At 39.9% G+C, this 17,922-nt stretch overlaps 1 protein-coding gene across 1 annotated transcript in view; it reads right to left on the bottom strand.

The window, feature by feature from the left end:
- LOC136857637 (DNA-dependent protein kinase catalytic subunit) overlaps positions 1–17,922 on the bottom strand; it is an 873,484-nt gene that overhangs the window by 486,954 nt on the left and 368,608 nt on the right. The window contains exon 20 of the mRNA XM_067136445.2: positions 8,624–8,774. Coding sequence (XP_066992546.2) covers positions 8,624–8,774 — 151 coding nt within the window. The remainder of the gene's footprint in view (positions 1–8,623; positions 8,775–17,922) is intronic.

Genomic DNA, 17,922 nt, shown 5'->3' with positions numbered 1-17,922 from the left:
AAGAATGCCATAAACATTTTACTTGTTGAAATTGTATTTCACCAAATTATCTACTACTCACAAACAGTACACTAGAATTTTATGTAACACATACATGTCATAGAATATTGACGCTTGTTTTTAAACCAGAAGACACATCATATCATTGTATATTTTATATTGTATATTTTAATATTATCACTCACAACATGTGACATTCTTCATTAGATTTAGTAGTGTTTTAAAATGATATGTTAACTTTAGATCTTATGACCAGCTGAGGATGACCTCTGTGAAGGTCGAAACCGGTACTGCTTAGTCACAAGATATAATAAAGTATTGATTAGGTGGACGGTACCCATTCTTTGTGATTGTAGATACCAAGTATCAATACGGACATGAAACTGATAGATTACAATATGGTCAGTTATGTTTTCCAGTGACCAAATAGCAGAAATTTTCGTCAACTCTAAATAAGGGACCAAAAATTTCACGGTTCTGCCTCAGAAAATAATCCTCACCATCATCTACCCTCATTATCCTACGGCTAGCATGAGTCTAGTGTCAGACCTAAGACGAAACGCTGGTTAATAGAGCAAACGACTGAAAAGCCATACATCTAATTTTTTATATGCTCTATTGGTGGAAAAATATCTAATTCCTTCCATGGGAACTTAGAATTTCCATTTTAATATCCTTGTCGGGAACTACGCCTTTAATCTTAACTTGGGCAACAGGCAGAATGGAAATGTTGGTCGTCTCTTACGCCACATCTATCAATGTTTGCGAAATTAGTGAGGCTTGTGATCCTGAGTCTACTAAAGATTTGACAATCATATTGCCTAACATAACAATTATGATCGGTAAACCGCGCTGTATCTGAGGCTGTCATGGTGTTGAATCCTCATACAGTAAATCCATATCCTTTAAATACCAATGGTTAATGGCTGCGCTACATATTACTTCTCCTTCCTCCGGGTTTTCAGGCAATCTCCTTATTGCTTCAATAAAGTTGTTTTTTTTTTTTTTTTTTTTTTTTTTTTTTTTTTTTTTTTTTTCTCCACCCGTAGCTTCGGGATCCATTTCCGTTCTATCATTTCTTCCTTGAACCTCTGCCTGGTATTCCAAAGAAGCTGCTCCAGGTAAACCTTCTTCCTGTTCTTACTCCTTACGTATTCTCTAGTCTCTCGCTCCAACGTTTCTCTAATTCTTCACGCTGGGAGTTCCTATTATCGTTAGGTTGACTAGCTGTCTGCCTCCACGAAGGTCCTTGTTGAAACATGGCCCTCTCTTCATAGGGACACTTTCTATATCTTCTGTACCGGAATGGAATGTCTTGACGAGTTTCTCTTTCTTCTCGTGGTTCTGGATTTACTTGAACCGGAGTTTTCACCTCCACGGGGTTAGCCGTAGTTTCTTTGGTTCTACCTGTTTTCGTTACGTTCTGAGTGTGCGCAGTATCGAGTTTCCTCAAGACGTCATCAAGCTGCTCTCAGTCCTGGACGTTTGCTGCTACCAATATCTCCTGAACGTTTGGAGGGAATTGCAGTGTTATGACCTGAATAAGTTCTTGCTCCAGCAAAGGAGGGTCAAAAAACTGCATCCTTTTAAGCTGAGATATAAGATCATCTGAGTATCGTGAGGAACTGACGGAAGTGTTATACTTTCTAGAGTATAATTGGAGTTTTTTTTTCAAGTGTTAAGTTTCAGAACTCCAAAATCGTTTAAGTAGGACTTCCTTAAATTCCTGATAAATGCTGACACTAAATTTGAAAGCAGTGTACCACATTCATGCCTTGCCTTCTAACAATTGAGATGCTATACATAATCGGTGGTCTGTCTTAATGTGATTTTCCTGAAAATACTCTTCAAGGTTAAGAAGAAACTCTTTAGCAGTATACTCCTCCTTCCCCGAAAATTTGGCTGGTTTTTCCTCAGTCATTTTAAAAGCTGTGGAAACATTCATGGTTTCTCCACTAGTATAGTGAAGGCTAGATGATAAGACATCCTGTTCAATTTGGGATACTTTGCTGCTGAGAGATTCCATACCTCCTTGGAGTTTGAGTTTTAGCGTTTTAATATCCCCCTGTACGGAATTCTCAATTTCTTTGACCTCCTTCTCTAAGTCGGTTTTAACTTCTGCTGCATCACGACAGATACGAGCAATCTGCGTGTGAGCACTATCTAATTGTGTCTTGACACATTTATCAGCCTCCTCTTGCTGAGTTTTCAGAAGAGTAATTTCGTTTCCTAATTTCACGAAATTATTTTAACAGATTCATGAAGTTTGTCTTGAACAGAAGCCATTTTGGTTTGCGCAAGTGATAATTGAGCATGGGACTCTTGAAATTCTCCCTTTAAATTTTCTACTTATTTAAGGACTTCCTGAGAAGAAGGGAAAGCAATTTTTAAGTCCTCCACTACTTGTGATCTGATGTCTTCCTTAATAGTTTCTAGTTAATTTTTCATTTATTTCCATAAACTTAGAATCCATTCTTTCGTTAGACTCTTTAAATCGTTTCTCAATTTCAGCACCTGCATTATTGAGTCTACGTTCCAAATTATCATTAACTTCTGACCTATACTAGCATTAGTGGCATCAATACAACTTTCCAGGTTAACGCAAAGTTGGTTCTTGCTAGTATTAGTGGCCTCATTAGCTTCTCTAAGTTGAGTCATGTTAGCATTTAAGGTAGTGTTAGATTCTCTAAGATGAGCTCCTCAAGTATTATTAGTGGCATCAATCCTATGCCCTAAATTAGCAATACTTCTGTAATCCTGTCATTTAGACTGGCTTCAAAAGCCTCAATAGCAGCTAATATATTCTCCATAATAATGTTGTTAGTTTCACAAAATGCAGAAAATACAATCATTCAATTCATACGTAAAATCACCATTATTGTCCAATGGTAAAGTTCAATAGTTCACTAACACAAATATCAAACACTTATATGAGACTGTGCATAAAATCAAATATTGTGCCTGAAATATTTAAGAACGAGAAAAAAAAAAAAAAAAAAAATCACTTGTGCGATCAAAATTAATCAGAGTTCTGTGCCATGAGTTCAAGATGTTATCAAAGTCATTGAATTGAACTTGGTAAAATTTAAAGTATCCACTGAACTGAAGTTAAAGTTTAAAGTACCCTTCATTTCTATCTGAACTTGAAAGTGAAAGTAGAGATATCACTGATTTCAACAAAGTTAATTATTGTCACTTTGTACTCTCTTTAATCGAGCCCCAGCGTCATGGGTGCCACTTTATTATTCACTACCTTCTCTCTGAAACAGGAACGCCTGTACTTCAGCTTTGTGGAGAGCATGGATTAATGCCAAGGCATGTATGGTTCATGCTTTAGAGAGTACGAAAGAAGGGTAGTAAAATGAGTTCATATTTAAAGTGGAACTTGCAGTTTATTCAAAGAATGCATAGAAATTATATCTTTTACAGACGAATGGTTTGAATGTCCTCAAAGATGTGGAGAAGACGTCGTCCCACAGCGGTTGTTAGCCCTTGATGTTGAAGGAGACTCGAACCTGGGGTGGTCGCCTGATGATAGTGCAGCGTGGAATAGCTGTTTAACCTTTTATTCCACTAAGTCCCATGAAGGGAGTAGAGAAATGTAAAACTTTCGTACAGAATGTCAATAGAATCTGATACGACACTTCTCTACCGCACTGCACCGCAAATTGTGGCGAGACACTGTTTACTGGTTGAACAAGTTCCACAGGGAATGGTGTTGGACGCACATTACTTTTGGAAAAGAGATGAATTCAAAATCACAGTTCTGTGCAAATAATTAATATTGTTCGTGCAATAGTCACTGTCGAACTCGAAGTGATAGGTAATGAAAATAATCTGGAATTTTCTGAGATACAACTGTTTACCACTTCACATAATTTCAGTGCGAAAATAAAATAAATTAAGTCCCGTGGACACAGTCTTTATACTATTTGTAAAGAGCACATGCAATGTTCTAGCACACGCACACATAGGAATAAATTAGTTTCTGCGAAGACAGAAAGAAAAAAAAGTTTATGACACGGTCTTGTGAAAGAGAACTAAGTTCTATTACAACACAGTCTTAAGAAAACATCACGTAGTATCTCAGAGATAAATTTTCCACTGAGGCACTGTATTACACGTAAATGTAGACAGAGTCTTTATGAGGGGAATTAACATAATCCCTTGAAACCAATCAGCACAGTCTTTGAAAGGAAATATCGGCACAGTCTTATGGAAGAAAATGTTAGCACGGTTCTGCGAAGTGAATTAACACAGTCTTTTGAAAATAAAGGTTGGCACAGTCTTATGAAAAGAAAATGCTGACAGTGTTTTTCTCACGGAGTGAACTGACACAGTCTTTAAAAGAAAGGTTGGCACTGTCCTTTATGAAACAAATAACACTGTCCATGAAAAGAATTGTACTTTCACTAGGGCACAATTTCGTGAAATAACCTAACACAGTCTCTTGGAGAGGAAACAACTAAAGCACAGTCTTTATGCCCTAAGTCCTTTATGTACAGTTTCAAAATATCTAGTGATTACTGTACAGTCTCTTCAACACAAAATTCACAAAAAGAAATAATGTTACTCGGTTCAACAGACCGATATTACATGCGAAGTTGAAGTTCACTGAAAAGGCTTTCAACACCCGTATCACGTACTTTCAACCACCGGTCCTTAACCGGACAGAGTAACAAACTGTATCACATCAGCAGGCCCGAACAGTGAGACAGCTGGTTCACAACGAAGTACTCTCTCACCCACTGTGACACACTGACACACTGATCTCCTCGAGGCTGGCGACCCCCTTTTATTGCTCAAGGTCAGACGGCGAGACTAGAAATATGAGTTTCTTACAAAATTCATATCTCGGCCATCCTTCCGCCGATTTTCGTGAAATTTGGGGCAGTAGCCTTTGTTGTCCAGGTCTACAAGTTGACATTCTCGAAATTACGATTTAACCTAGCAGCGCTCGCTTGCATGTTGTCCCCCATGATGCCTGTGCGCTCGGCGCTTGTTTTGAATCCTACAGTCGGGTCTTAGTGCGTTCTCCTCAAGAAATACATCAACGGTGAATGCTCACAGGGCATTCCTGTTTCAATACCTATGATGATAATTTTTGAACCATGGGAAAAGGCTCTGGAACTGACCATATGGAAAGTGATGATGCTCCTAATAACTTGAGATGATAAAAGTTTAAATTTGGTAATTTTTTAATATTTTGCCATGTAAGGAGTGTGAACGTTGTTTACATTTACTCCCAAGGAAACCATAGAACTCAGCTAGGTATGGAGTTAACTGGTATGTACGTTATTCACTTATTTTATATTCCTTTTTCTTCTTTTCTTCAATGGCTTCCATAACGAAAGTAACAACAACAATTTTATTATTATTATTACAACTTCCCCCATGCGGAGGCTGCCACAAGGACAAAGTATGTCGACTACACAGTATTTTGTCTTCTAAGTTACTGTTGACTTTGCTAGTGTGCCAGGTAGAAGATTCCCCAAAAGGCTCAGGAATAGATTTGCAATACGGTTCGTCAGATGTTATATAGATGATTGCGGAGTATGTTCACTGAACCTCGTATTGCGGCGATAGCGATGTCGTGGAGTCGTGTCCGGCTGAGACCGAGAGAATCCCATAGCTGTACAAGAAATTTAGGGATTGTGCCTCGAGCTCCGATCATGAGTCCATGGACGGAAATATTGTCTAGGTGATATTTATCTTTATAGTAGTTTACAGTTGGCTGGTAAATTGACTTCTTTTCGGCGTCCACCTCTTCGGCCTGGCCAACGTGCGACTCGAAGCGTATTGTGGGATCTAAGATTAGTCCTTGCTTGCTAGCTGGTTGAAAGGCTATCATGTCAATACGTCTGTTACTCCCGTCGGTAGCTAGGCCAGAGACCTCTTCGTGCACCGTGAAACCGTGATCCCTCAGCGAGGTCGCAATCATGTGTCGTATTGTATGATGGCGGGAATTTCTCAATACCTCCCCGTGAGGGCAGGCTCCCAGGACATGGGCAAGGGTTTCGTGCTCTCTGTGGCAACGCCGACAGAGGGTGTTGTCCTGGGACCTTCCTGGCACGGAGCGAACGGCGCACACGTTCGCTGTCATCTTGATGGCCTCTCTCCATTCCGCACAGGATAAGCCTCGGTGATCTCTTATCCATTTGTTCGCTGGCGTGTATTCCTGGAAGAGTCCGACGCCCTTTCCTTTGTGCGGCAACTTCGTCCATGACTGAACTTCTCTGTCTCGTAGTGTCTGTCGGACCTTCCTTACGTTGGGAAGATGGCTATTTTTGGACATAACTCGATCATTCATTTCTATGCCTAGATCTTGCAAACAAATTGTACGCTCTTGTTCCAAGTTTCTAGTTGCATTAATGTAGCCGTTATTTGCAAGCGATAATTTATTACAGATGTTAATATGCTGTAGTTTGGCTTCCCAAGTCGCGCGAAACAAACCGAGGCCTTTATACTTCCTTTCGGAGTATACCATGTGATCCGGAACGTCTGCTGGTAGTTGTAATAATTCTTTAGTTCCACTCTTTAATATTTTATCCGCATCTGATAGAAAAGATTGAGGTATCTTGTTTAGGGGAGTAACTTGGAGTGGATAAATAAGAGTAGGTGATATTGAACTGTTTAAAATTGAAAATTTCTGGTCAGATTGCAGCAATGGTGAGCTAACAAGGGTGTCAATCTCGTTTCGCGTCTTTTCAAGTACGGCTTGTGGATCCAGTTTAATTTCATTGATGAAATTCACACCTAAGTAACGAATTGCACTTCCGTTGCACTGTGATTTAATTTCACAGTCGTCATTAATGATGATATTCTCCTCCGTTAGCCGACCTTTCTTGATAGAAAGACAAGCTGATTTTGAAGCGCTGATGTGCAGGCCGAGTTCCTTAAATCTTTCTATGGCGATCCTGGCTAGTTCGGCAGCAGATTCAGTGTTTTTCCCAAATATTACCGTATCGTCGGCGAAACACATTATAGTGAGGTTAGGCTCCTCGTTTGCAATCGAGTAACCGTAATTCCTTGCTAAAGAATCTTCAGAAAGTTCTTCCACAATATGATTGGTAGCGATGTTAAATAATGCCGGTGACAAAGGGGAGCCTTGAAGCACACCACGATTAATTTTGATGGGTTTTGTTCCCTGTTTTCGTGTCTCTACAGAAATCACATACACAATAATAACAACAATAATAATAATGTTTTTAACATCGATGAAGTTAAATTGTTGTTTCCTTCTAGGAACCTTATATTTGAATATAAAGGCCACAGGCAAGCATTTATGCAAGTGGAGGCACATGCTTCCCCTAGCGCACCATCACTGCTTTGTCCTACATAGGAGGCTTGCAGTGGTCTCTCAACGGTATACTAGTGGCCTGCGTCTTGGAGGGGTGTAGCAGTCCAACTGCTGCACTGGGGTGAGGCGCTGGTGATTTCACGATTAAAAAAGCCTAAAGAGCTTAAATGTTTTTAACATTTGCAATCGATGAAGTTAAATTGTGGTTTCCTTCTAGGAACCTTATATTTGATATAATAATAATAATAATAATAATAATAATAATAATAATAATAATAATAATAATAATAATAATAATGTTATTTGCTTTACGTCCCACTAACTAATTTGACGATTTTCGGAGATGCCGGGGTGCCGGAATTTAATCCTACAGAAGTTCTTTTACGTGCCAGTAAATCTACCAACACAAGGCTGACGTATATGAGCATCTTCAAATACCACCGGACTGAGTTAGGATCAAACTTGCCAAGTTGGGGTCAGAAGGCCAGAGCCTCAATCGTCTGAGCCACTTAGCCCGGCATATACATTTTGTACTGCTTTCTTTCATATCAACACCAATGAGCTTAGCAATGAAAAATGTGGATACAAGTGACTACTAACCATAAAACAACACATAACTTCTGATTACTGAACAACTCTTGTCGACATATCTTTAGTTCAGTACCCAGTAGACTTTTCTCTGTCTACCGAGCAGGTGGCTGTGCAGTTTGGGTCACGTAGCTATCAGCTTGCATTCAGGAGATAGTGGATTTGAACTCCACTATCGGCAGCCCTAAAGGTCTGCAGAAATATCTAATAACATTATCAACATCTTCATTGCAAATCAGGTCATACTTTTCTCCCAAATGAGAATTAACGATCTCAGATTTATTTCTAAAGTGTTCTACAAGAAGATTTTTAGTTTTTTTAGTATCGCACATTTCAATTCCGTGTAAATTTTTTCTGATGCCTTCCTTCGTTGATAAAAGTCTATTTACTTGCCTACAGTGCCATATTATATGCACAAATACGAGGTGGACAACATAGATGGGAGAGGTCTCATCATTAGTGCAAGAGGGACAGTCCCTAAAAAGACTACAGAGCTGATGAAAACCTTAAACATCAGTATCAAGGAGTTCCATTGACAGAGGGCTGAAAGCCTGAGGGGTTCTTTTCTGATACGCAGAAACCACTTGTAATTGCCAGACTGAGATCATGGACTTATAATTACTTTTCATTTCATTTCTTTTTTTTTTTTGAACTGATTAAGTGTATTCTTTGTCTTAGGCAGCCTCCAAGTGGAGGAAGATTCTGAAAATAAAATTACTATGGACAAGTAAATACCTGGTAAAAGAGGAGACAGAGAACACACCAGCTTCATACTTTTACGACGGTACTCAACCTGATGATGGCCACACTGCTTTAACAACCACAACACAGCATCAGACAGCAGGATACCAGCAATACCGCAAGGTTGGCGACGCCTCGCACTCGGCTGAAGAATACCAAAGAATTTCTTCTGAAGTTATAATTATTGAGGGAAGAATACAAGAAGTACATCAAGCTGAATTAGTTGGCTAAGAAGGAAGCGATACTTTCCAGTGTCGACTCAGTTAAATGTAACTTAAAAGCTTTTCAGTCTGTTGAACTCACTATTTCAATATAAATATTATACTACAACATACACGTAACAAAACACACTATTAAACAAGGAATACAAATACACACTAATATATGTATTTTCAAATGCCTCGCATTGTATGCTGGAGAGAAAGTAGAACTTCATTAAGACAAGTTCCAAATTTCAAATTCCTAGGTGTTTGAGCAGAAATAAACAAAAATATTTCCACATATTTACTGTGATATGATAGAATCTGAAAATTGTCTCTTGAAATGAAACATATCATTCTGTGTTTAATGGTGTATTTTTATTCCTTGTTTAATATTTTTTTTACAGATATGTTACAGGGTAATATTTATATTGAACGTGTGTGTTCGACAGACTGAAAAGCTTGAGTTGCATTTAAGCCGAATTAGGGAAAATAAATAGAAAGAGCAATTTACCTGGACAAAGCTGCAAAGGACACATATAGTACATTGGTGAAATAAAAAGGCACAAACCTTTCAATATTTGGTCCTTTTGTCAGAGAGAACAAGGAGTTATGTACAAGACTGTTAGTGACAGACTAAAATATTCTTATTTTCCCCTCTTTCTTCACTGATCTATAATTCTGTTCATCAAAGCATGCGTTTCTTTTCACATTCCTATCTTTCTAAATGACTTACTTGTTTATCCATTTCCATCATTTATATTTACCTGTCCTCATCTTTTTCGCTTATGTTCATATTCTAGTACCACCTGTACTCATTTCCTTTCCTTCTCCTGTATTTATAAAGTTTTCTTCTTGTCCTACACTGCCTACATCAAGACTTAAGATCTGTCAATATGTCCCTGGACACGTGGTGATACCCACACTACTGATAAAGCTAGGAAGCATCAATGAGCTCATGAGGGGCTAAGAACAAATGGACACAGAAAAACTGAGATAAATGAGGGGAAAACCAATTTATTAGAAAACAACAGTGTATGAAGACTTTTGAAATTATCTTCCATGTTTTCTTGTTTGTTCTTGACTCCTCTTTCTGTCACTCCCTCTTCCAACACTGACCTGTCATTGTGTTTATTATATTAAGTGTTTCCTTTCATGTTCTTACCTTCATTTATATACAGTTACCTCTTGTTATGCCATCGTTTGTTCAGTGTGTAGTTGGTGCGATAAAGAAGATGCCATTACAGTAAATGGAGGTCATGTTGTAAAACATGGATTCGAATGACTTATGTAGTATACAGGGATTTTCTGGAATAGTATTGACGCAAGTCTAATAAACTGATATAACTTGAAAACAATATTATTTTTTTGCTAGTAGCATTACATCGCACCGACACAGATAGGTCTTACGGCGACGATGGGACAGGGAAGGGCTAGGAGTGGGAGGGAAGCGGCCGTGGCCTTAATTAAGGTACAGCCCCAGCATTTACCTGGTGTGGAAAAACAATATTCTTAACCCATGGGTAACTAATGCAAGAATCGAGCTTGAATTATTATTATTATTATTATTATTATTATTATTATTATTATTATTATTATTATTATTACTTTTGATGTACATCCACTTATTAGTATTAGTATCAGTATTATTTAAGATCACATTATTTGTGACGTTATGTCCTGAAACATGTGCTGTAAATATATTTATATGAATTTAGTTAATGTAAGAACCTGTAATTAATAGTATATAATTTATTATTACCTGTATATATGATGTGTAACCCCTTCAGTATTGTGTAACACATTGTAATATCCAGAATGGCACTACATAAGACGAGAACTATGTCGAATATTCTTTACATTAAATCTAGGCTTTAAGCGCTCTAGAATTTATGAGGGGCCGATGACTTTCGATGTTAGGCCCCTTAAAACACCAAGCATCATCATCAGAATTTATGGGAAGGTCTTTTGTGGTATATCTTTCTAGAAGCCTGGCCAGGCACATAAATAAGGAGATGGTCTTGATGGTGGAGACAAGGGTATAACTCCCGAGAAGGCTCGCCAGGACAAGTAACATAGTAATCATGGCTGACGGTGGGCAAATGGACTCTGTCATTGGTTGAAGATTAGAACAATGAAATGTCGTTCCCATAATTCAAGACAGCGAGAAGTTATAGCCAACTTACGCGCGATGAAAAGACCTAAGAGAATGAGGATGTCGCTGTCTGGAATTATGGGAGTGACGTTCCATGGGGCAAATCTTCAGGAAATGGCAGAGTCTATTCGTGCCAACGCCAGCCATGATTATATAGGAACACCGAAGATTTATAACATAATACTGAAATAGTTCAGACGTAGGTAAGCAGTAATTACAATTCCGAACACTAGAAATCATAGACAGCACCACTTACGATTTAATATTAATAACCAATGATTTTTGTAGGTAAGCAGTAATTACGATTCCGAACACTAGAAATCATAGACAGCGTCACTTACGATTTAATATTAATAAGAAATAGAGGCCTAAATCCGCTTCGCAACTTCTAATGTTTGCTTGTTCACAGACCAATGATTTTGTCACTAGCCGGACCTAACATATCGAGAGCAATGTAGGCAGACAGTAATTATGAAATTGCACACTTTAAAGCATAGATTGGGCTGTTCTTACTGATTGCAATAGGGGAACTCATGATTCATTATCAATAAGAAACACAAATAATGGCATGTTTAAATGCTTCAGAGATAGCGGTACACTGTGGTTCAGGGAAAAGAAATACACACACATAAAGAAGGATATAGAAAAAAGAAACATTTATGGTGACATTTGAATGTACCTTAATGGAGAGGAGGGTAGAGATCAGCTGCCAGGAAGAAATTTGGTGCTTTCTCCACATTTTTCACATTTTCTCTCCCTCGTGTTGAGGCCGTGATAATAAGTCTTCGAATTTAGACCTAAATTGTGCAAAATCTACTGTTTTCACACAGCACTGTCCACACCAAGCGACATCCATTTTAAATAGTAAGTTGTTGATTACCATAGCAACGAAAAAGTATAATTAAACATTGCGCGCATTCAGTGCCCAAAGAAAAGAATAATTAAACATCGCGTGCAATCAGTGTCCAAGGAATATAAAGAAAAATAATAATTAAACCTCGTGCGCAATGAGTGCCCCAAGAAGAAGAAAGGAAAAGAATAATTAAACATCGCAATCAGTGCCCTCCCATTTTATCACCCGGCCAAGTTGGTACTTCGTGCTACGTAGTATTAGAAACTAAGTTTAGTTGTTGCTACGTCATACTAGAAACTAATTCAAGTTGGTACCACGAACTAATTGAACTGACCTACATCCCTACTGACAAATGAACATTAAACAGCGGTTCTGCACTGGTCAACCTTTACGGAAGTTGTACCAAGACGAGTTACTGCTTAGTTGGAGTTAAGGTTTAACAGGAGTATACTTGTGACTTCGTGTTTTGTTTAGGCAAACATGTTTGTAGGCAGTAAGCAGTCAACTGTTTCAAGGTTGCAATCTCCATGTACTTAGTGATAGGCAGTTGTTAAAAATGGTGGTTTGTTGATATGGTGTTTTGTTGTGATAGCAGTTAATTAGGTTATGCGTGATTAATGTGAAAATAAGTTCTAAATAAATAAGTGTACCGACTGACAGCATTTTGTGTGCATCTTTGTGGATACATCAGTATTAATTCAACATTTAATTTATGTAGGTATTTTGTATTCGTACAACACAGTGACATATTACATGCAAAATTTTTACAGTTATCGTAAGCATAATAAAGTACATTCAGCTTTGAAAAATAATTTCAATTAAGTTTACAGTATATATATGATATACACACAGTGCTGTTACCTATACATTAAATCCTTTTGAAAAAAAAAGAAATGATTTTGGACCAAACTTATACAGATCTCACTGTGAGCTGAAATACCTGAATGAATGAATGGCAATGAGGTAACCCTAGGTTTCTACTGAGAAAGAATTCTGTTCAAAATGACCATGCAAACAATCTACACAGTGATATTCTGATGCACTACCTTTGGTATTTCATTTTCAGTGTCACTTGAACTTTCTGCTGGTTTCACTAGATCAACAATGTCATCAATGGAAAATTCCTGAAACACTGGCTTTTCTAGATGCACTGCTATGAGTTGCTCTGCTGTGAAGGTAGCTTCATTGTGTAGATATTCAAGAGTTTCCTCTAATGTTTGGACTGATTGGTTTTCCTCAGATGAATCAGCCCCAGCAGTGATTCCAGTGTGGGATCAGTAGTTTCTTATTGTTGTAGCCTAAACTTCTCCCCATGCAACTTTCATATGGTAGAATAGAGCATCCTCTAATGATAAACTGACAGAATACCCATCACTGATCTGCTGAATACATGGTTTTTGTTTTTACTGCCTATAATATACTTTAAAACTTTGAATTATTCTCACATCCAAAGGCTGAAGATATCCAGTGCACTGAGGAGGAGGAAGTTCCACCCTGATATTGCTTATATTGGCAGGAATTTTTGTATGATACACTGTCAAGAATGACTAACACATGGCAATTCATTATTCTCATGTCATTGTTAAAATCTTTGATCCATTTGTCTAATTCAATAGTTGTCACCCACGCCTTTCTATTGTTCCTATACTCAATGTTAGTCCGGCCCCGCGGTGTAGGGGGCAACGCGCCCGCCTGTCACCCGGCGGCCCCGGGTTTGATTCCTGGCTGGGTCAGGGTTTTTTAGTTGTACTGATTATTCAATAGTTGTCACCCACGCCTTTCTATTGTTCCTATACTCAATGTTAGTCCGGCCCCACGGTGTAGGGGGCAACACGCCCGCCTGTCACCTGGCGGCCCCGGGTTTGATTCCCGGCTGGGTCAGGGTTTTTTAATTGTAATTATTAATATCCCTGGCCTGGGGACTGAGTGTCGTTCTTAATGTTCCTTTCCTCACATACAACACACCACACTTCCGCCATTACAATTACACGCAGGTTTCATATAACATGGTGCCAGTAGGGCAAAAGGTCTACAAGGGTCAACACCCCGAACAAATATAATTTTTTTAAAAATACTCAATGTTAACTGATGAGTTAAAATTATTAAATCACTGTAGAGAACCTCTTTTGAAGCATCTCTACTCAGCGACCCAGCCCATGCATGTACCAGAGCACAATGACCTAGTGTGAGGCATTTGCTAAGGGTCCCAGTTCAGAGTTATGAGTGAAGAGCTTAACGGTACCTACAGATGATATGAAGGACTTCAGTGCAGTGTAGATGGCAGAAGAGGCAGCCCAGAGCTTGGATTAACTGAGTAAAAGGTATCTGCATCCAGCAGACAACAACCATATCGCCTGTACTTCAGAGAAGTGGCTACAAAAGTGATTGTTCTCTATGATAAGGGCAGCTGATGAATGGCCTAAAATGGCATTGAGGAAGGCAATGGGAAACCACTTAAATTAATTTTCCCCAGGATATTATCAGTATGCTCCCCAGTTCCCAGCAGGTCTTCAGTGGTTGCAAGGAATCTCGGGAGATGTACACTTAAGAAAATGGAAATTGCAACACCATGAAGGCATTGGTCGTTTGTGTTGATTTTCAAGATAGGGAATGATGCCATGTAGTTATGTAAACGATCAAAGTTTCAGACCCATTGGATTGTTGCTACAGGTCTCCCCACGTGATTGGTTGCAGAAGAATCAACTCCAGTATATGGACTCTGGTGTAGCGTAGTTAGCTTGCAGTCTGTGCAGTGAAGTGTTCCCCATCAAACATGCCTCGACGACAGAGAAGAGCATGCTATCAATGTCGCCGTTTGAGAGGGCTCGGATAATTGGGCTGTGCGAGGCTGGATTATCGTTAAGGACTGTCACTGCATGTGTTAGCTGACAGGCATCTACGGTACAACGTGTATGGCAGCAGTGGTTAAATGAAGGTACCCACACTCGTAGACCTGGCACAGACCCAGCGCGCAGCACAAATTCGAGCAGCTGTGGCACCCCACGTTACACAACAAACAGTTGGTAATCGCCTGCGTGCAGCTGGCTTATGAGCCCGTGTCCCTGCAGAAGGTGGTCCATTGACCCCACAACAGCGACTTGTAAGGCTGGACCGGTGTCAAGAAAGATCTACGTGGGTCGACGAATGGCACAGGGTCGCCTTTAGTGATGAATCGCGCTTCTGTCTTGCCCGCAGTGATCGCCGGAATCGTGTGCGCCGACGTACCGGGGAGAGGGGCTGCCCAGATCTTATTGTCGAGAGCTACACAGGGCCAACACCAAGCAATATAGTCTGGAGAGCTATTGGCTTTAATGAGAAATCACAATTAGTGCTTGTTGAGGGCACTATGACAGCTTGACAGTACGTTGATAGGGTACTCAATCCAGTGGTTGTCAATATGATGGCGAACATTGCTAATGGGATGTTTCAGCAGGACAATGCCCGGGTTCACACTGCATGCATCTCCAGAGAAGCTCTCCATGACATCACAACCTTAGAATGGCCCACCAGATCCCCGGACCTCAGTCCTATTGAGCATGTGTGGGACATGATGGGTCGACAACTGGCCAACCGTCCTCAGCCACCCACAACTCTGGAACAACTGACCCGTGCAGTGCAGCAAGCATGGACCACAATTCTTCAGGAAACAATCCAGGGCCTTATTGACTCCATGCCTCGACGAATTTATCAATGTAATGCAGCTCATGGTGGGCACATCCTGTATTGATTGTTGTCCAAACTTGCGGCCAGAGGGACCTGAAAGTGTATCATCGAAGCACAACCGAACATTCATCCTGCATGTTCAATTGCAGCAATGTAGCACCACTCTTTCTGGGTGTTGCAATTTCCATTTTCTTCAGTGTATCTTAAAAGCTCTTCAGTCTGACCAACACACAGGTTAAATATATATATATATAATACCACAACATCCTATCCCAGGACCTTGAGAAGATGGATGGTTATTTCACAAAGTGGCGATTGACACCTAGCCCTCTAAAGACAGAAGTAGCTACGTTTCACCTCAGTAACAGGAATGCAAACTACCAACCGACAATCAGGTTCAGAAATCACACACTGCGGTGTAATGCTACCCCCAAAAGCCTCGGTGTAACTTTAGATAGATCCCTAACCTACCGCCATCACCTTCAGAAACTGGCAGCTAAACTGAAAATTCGTAACAACCTTTTGGGTAGACTAGCTGGAACATCATGGGGTGTAGATGCGAATTCACTGCTAACAACTGCTTTAGCACTAGTATATTCTTCAGCTGAATACTGTTCTGCTGCATGGCTGAATAGTTCCCATACTCGTCTGGTCGATGTCCAGCTGCACCATACAATGAGAATCATATCTGGCACCCTGCACTCCACTCCTGTACAGTGGTTACCCGTACTGAGCCACATTCAACCTCCTCACATCAGACGACAAAATGCTCTTGTCAGATTATGGACTAAGGTGATGACGAACAGCTCACTTCCCATCCACCAGGATGCAGAAGAAAATGCAGTTGCGAGACTGAAATCCCGGAAACCTGCCTGGAAGACGGCCAGGGAACTGACATACCTTTTAGACCTGACGAAGCATGGAAGCAAGAATGGGCCAGATTACACCCACATGGTCTAATCAACATTGATGATCCAACAACAAAACCTCCTGGGTTCAACCTCCTAAGCACCATCTGGACTAGATTAAACAGGATACGCTGCGGTATTGGAAGAACTGCTTCTGCACTACACCAAGGAGGGTAGTTGGAGTTTCCTTCCTGCAACTGTGGTGCTGAAGTGCAAACCATCAGCCACATCGTGAAAGAATGTCCTCTCCGAGCATTCACTGGACCTATGGAGGAGCTACATCAAGTAACCCCTATGGCACTCACTTGGCTGGAAGGACTTGACATCAGCTTGTGATGAAATCTCAGAACCTGCAGTTGTGTGTGTATATGTGTGTGTGTGTGTTTACCTCCTAGTTAGTCTGTAAATACTCTATTATCCATGTATTTAAATATGTTTATATTTTTCTAATAACACTCATATGTAAAATACATTTCAAACGATTGTCAAATGAAGCATCATACGCTAAATAAATAAATAACCACAACATACTTTTTAAAAAAACCACACACACATTATTAAACACTTCGTTAAAAAACCTGGGTCCATCCGGCTCCGGATGGTAGCACCCTGTAAGGGCCCCTGCCTAGGGTCACAAGGTGAAACCTGGTCGACAGTATCAAAGGCGGAAGAGGAATCTGATTTCCAATGGTAGAGAGAGCAGAAGAGCCTAGTGGAGTTCACCATGAATTAAAAATCAAATCAAAATCCAAAAGCGTCTGTTCCCAATTTGGGCAGCATTTGGTCAGAGTCTATCTCCATGTACGAGGTGGCTGTGAAAATCCTCCGGGGTTAACAACCTCGGTTGTAAGAAAAGGTGGCTCTAGAAGTCACCCCCAGAACTCAAAGAATTATTAATCATGGAAAAGTGTGATGTGAAACCAATTAAACCAGGAGGTCAATCCACCGCACGTAAGTGCACAAGCAGACATTCGAATTCTGGGAAGTCTGCAACATCACGCAAAGATGAATCAGAGCGCCTTGAGGAACCTCAAACAAAATAAAAAACTGGAAAGAAAACTACGTAGCCACTTTTAATGCAACTTTGCTTTTGAAAGTGGGGAAACTTAAGACTAACAGACACATTAAATGAACACAGAATCATCATAATGGCTGTGCAAGATACCAGGTTCTTGGACGAGGGCAGCTTTGAATCAGGAGGATTCAGGATACTTAAGGGGAAGACGGGGACAAGAGTTATGAAAAATGTTCCCCATCTTGGAACAGGTTTTGTAATCAACAAGAAAATATTAGACTCCATTATAAGCTTTGAGTCTCCATCTGAAAGGCTATCGCCACTCACGTTTAAGTCGACAAACAAAGGATATACAATTGTGAATGTTCACGCCCCTATAAACATTGACAACAAAAAGAATAAGGAGAAGGTGAACTATTCTGGGATAAACTAGATGACAATGACGCAAGTGTGATAACTAGATATAACTTGAAAACAGTATTCTCTCACCCAAGTAAAT

Source organism: Anabrus simplex, chromosome 1 (assembly GCF_040414725.1).
Source record: "Anabrus simplex isolate iqAnaSimp1 chromosome 1, ASM4041472v1, whole genome shotgun sequence".
In the NCBI taxonomy this organism is placed as follows: Eukaryota; Metazoa; Arthropoda; class Insecta; order Orthoptera; family Tettigoniidae; genus Anabrus; species Anabrus simplex.
This window is presented reverse-complemented; position numbering and strand designations above follow the sequence as displayed.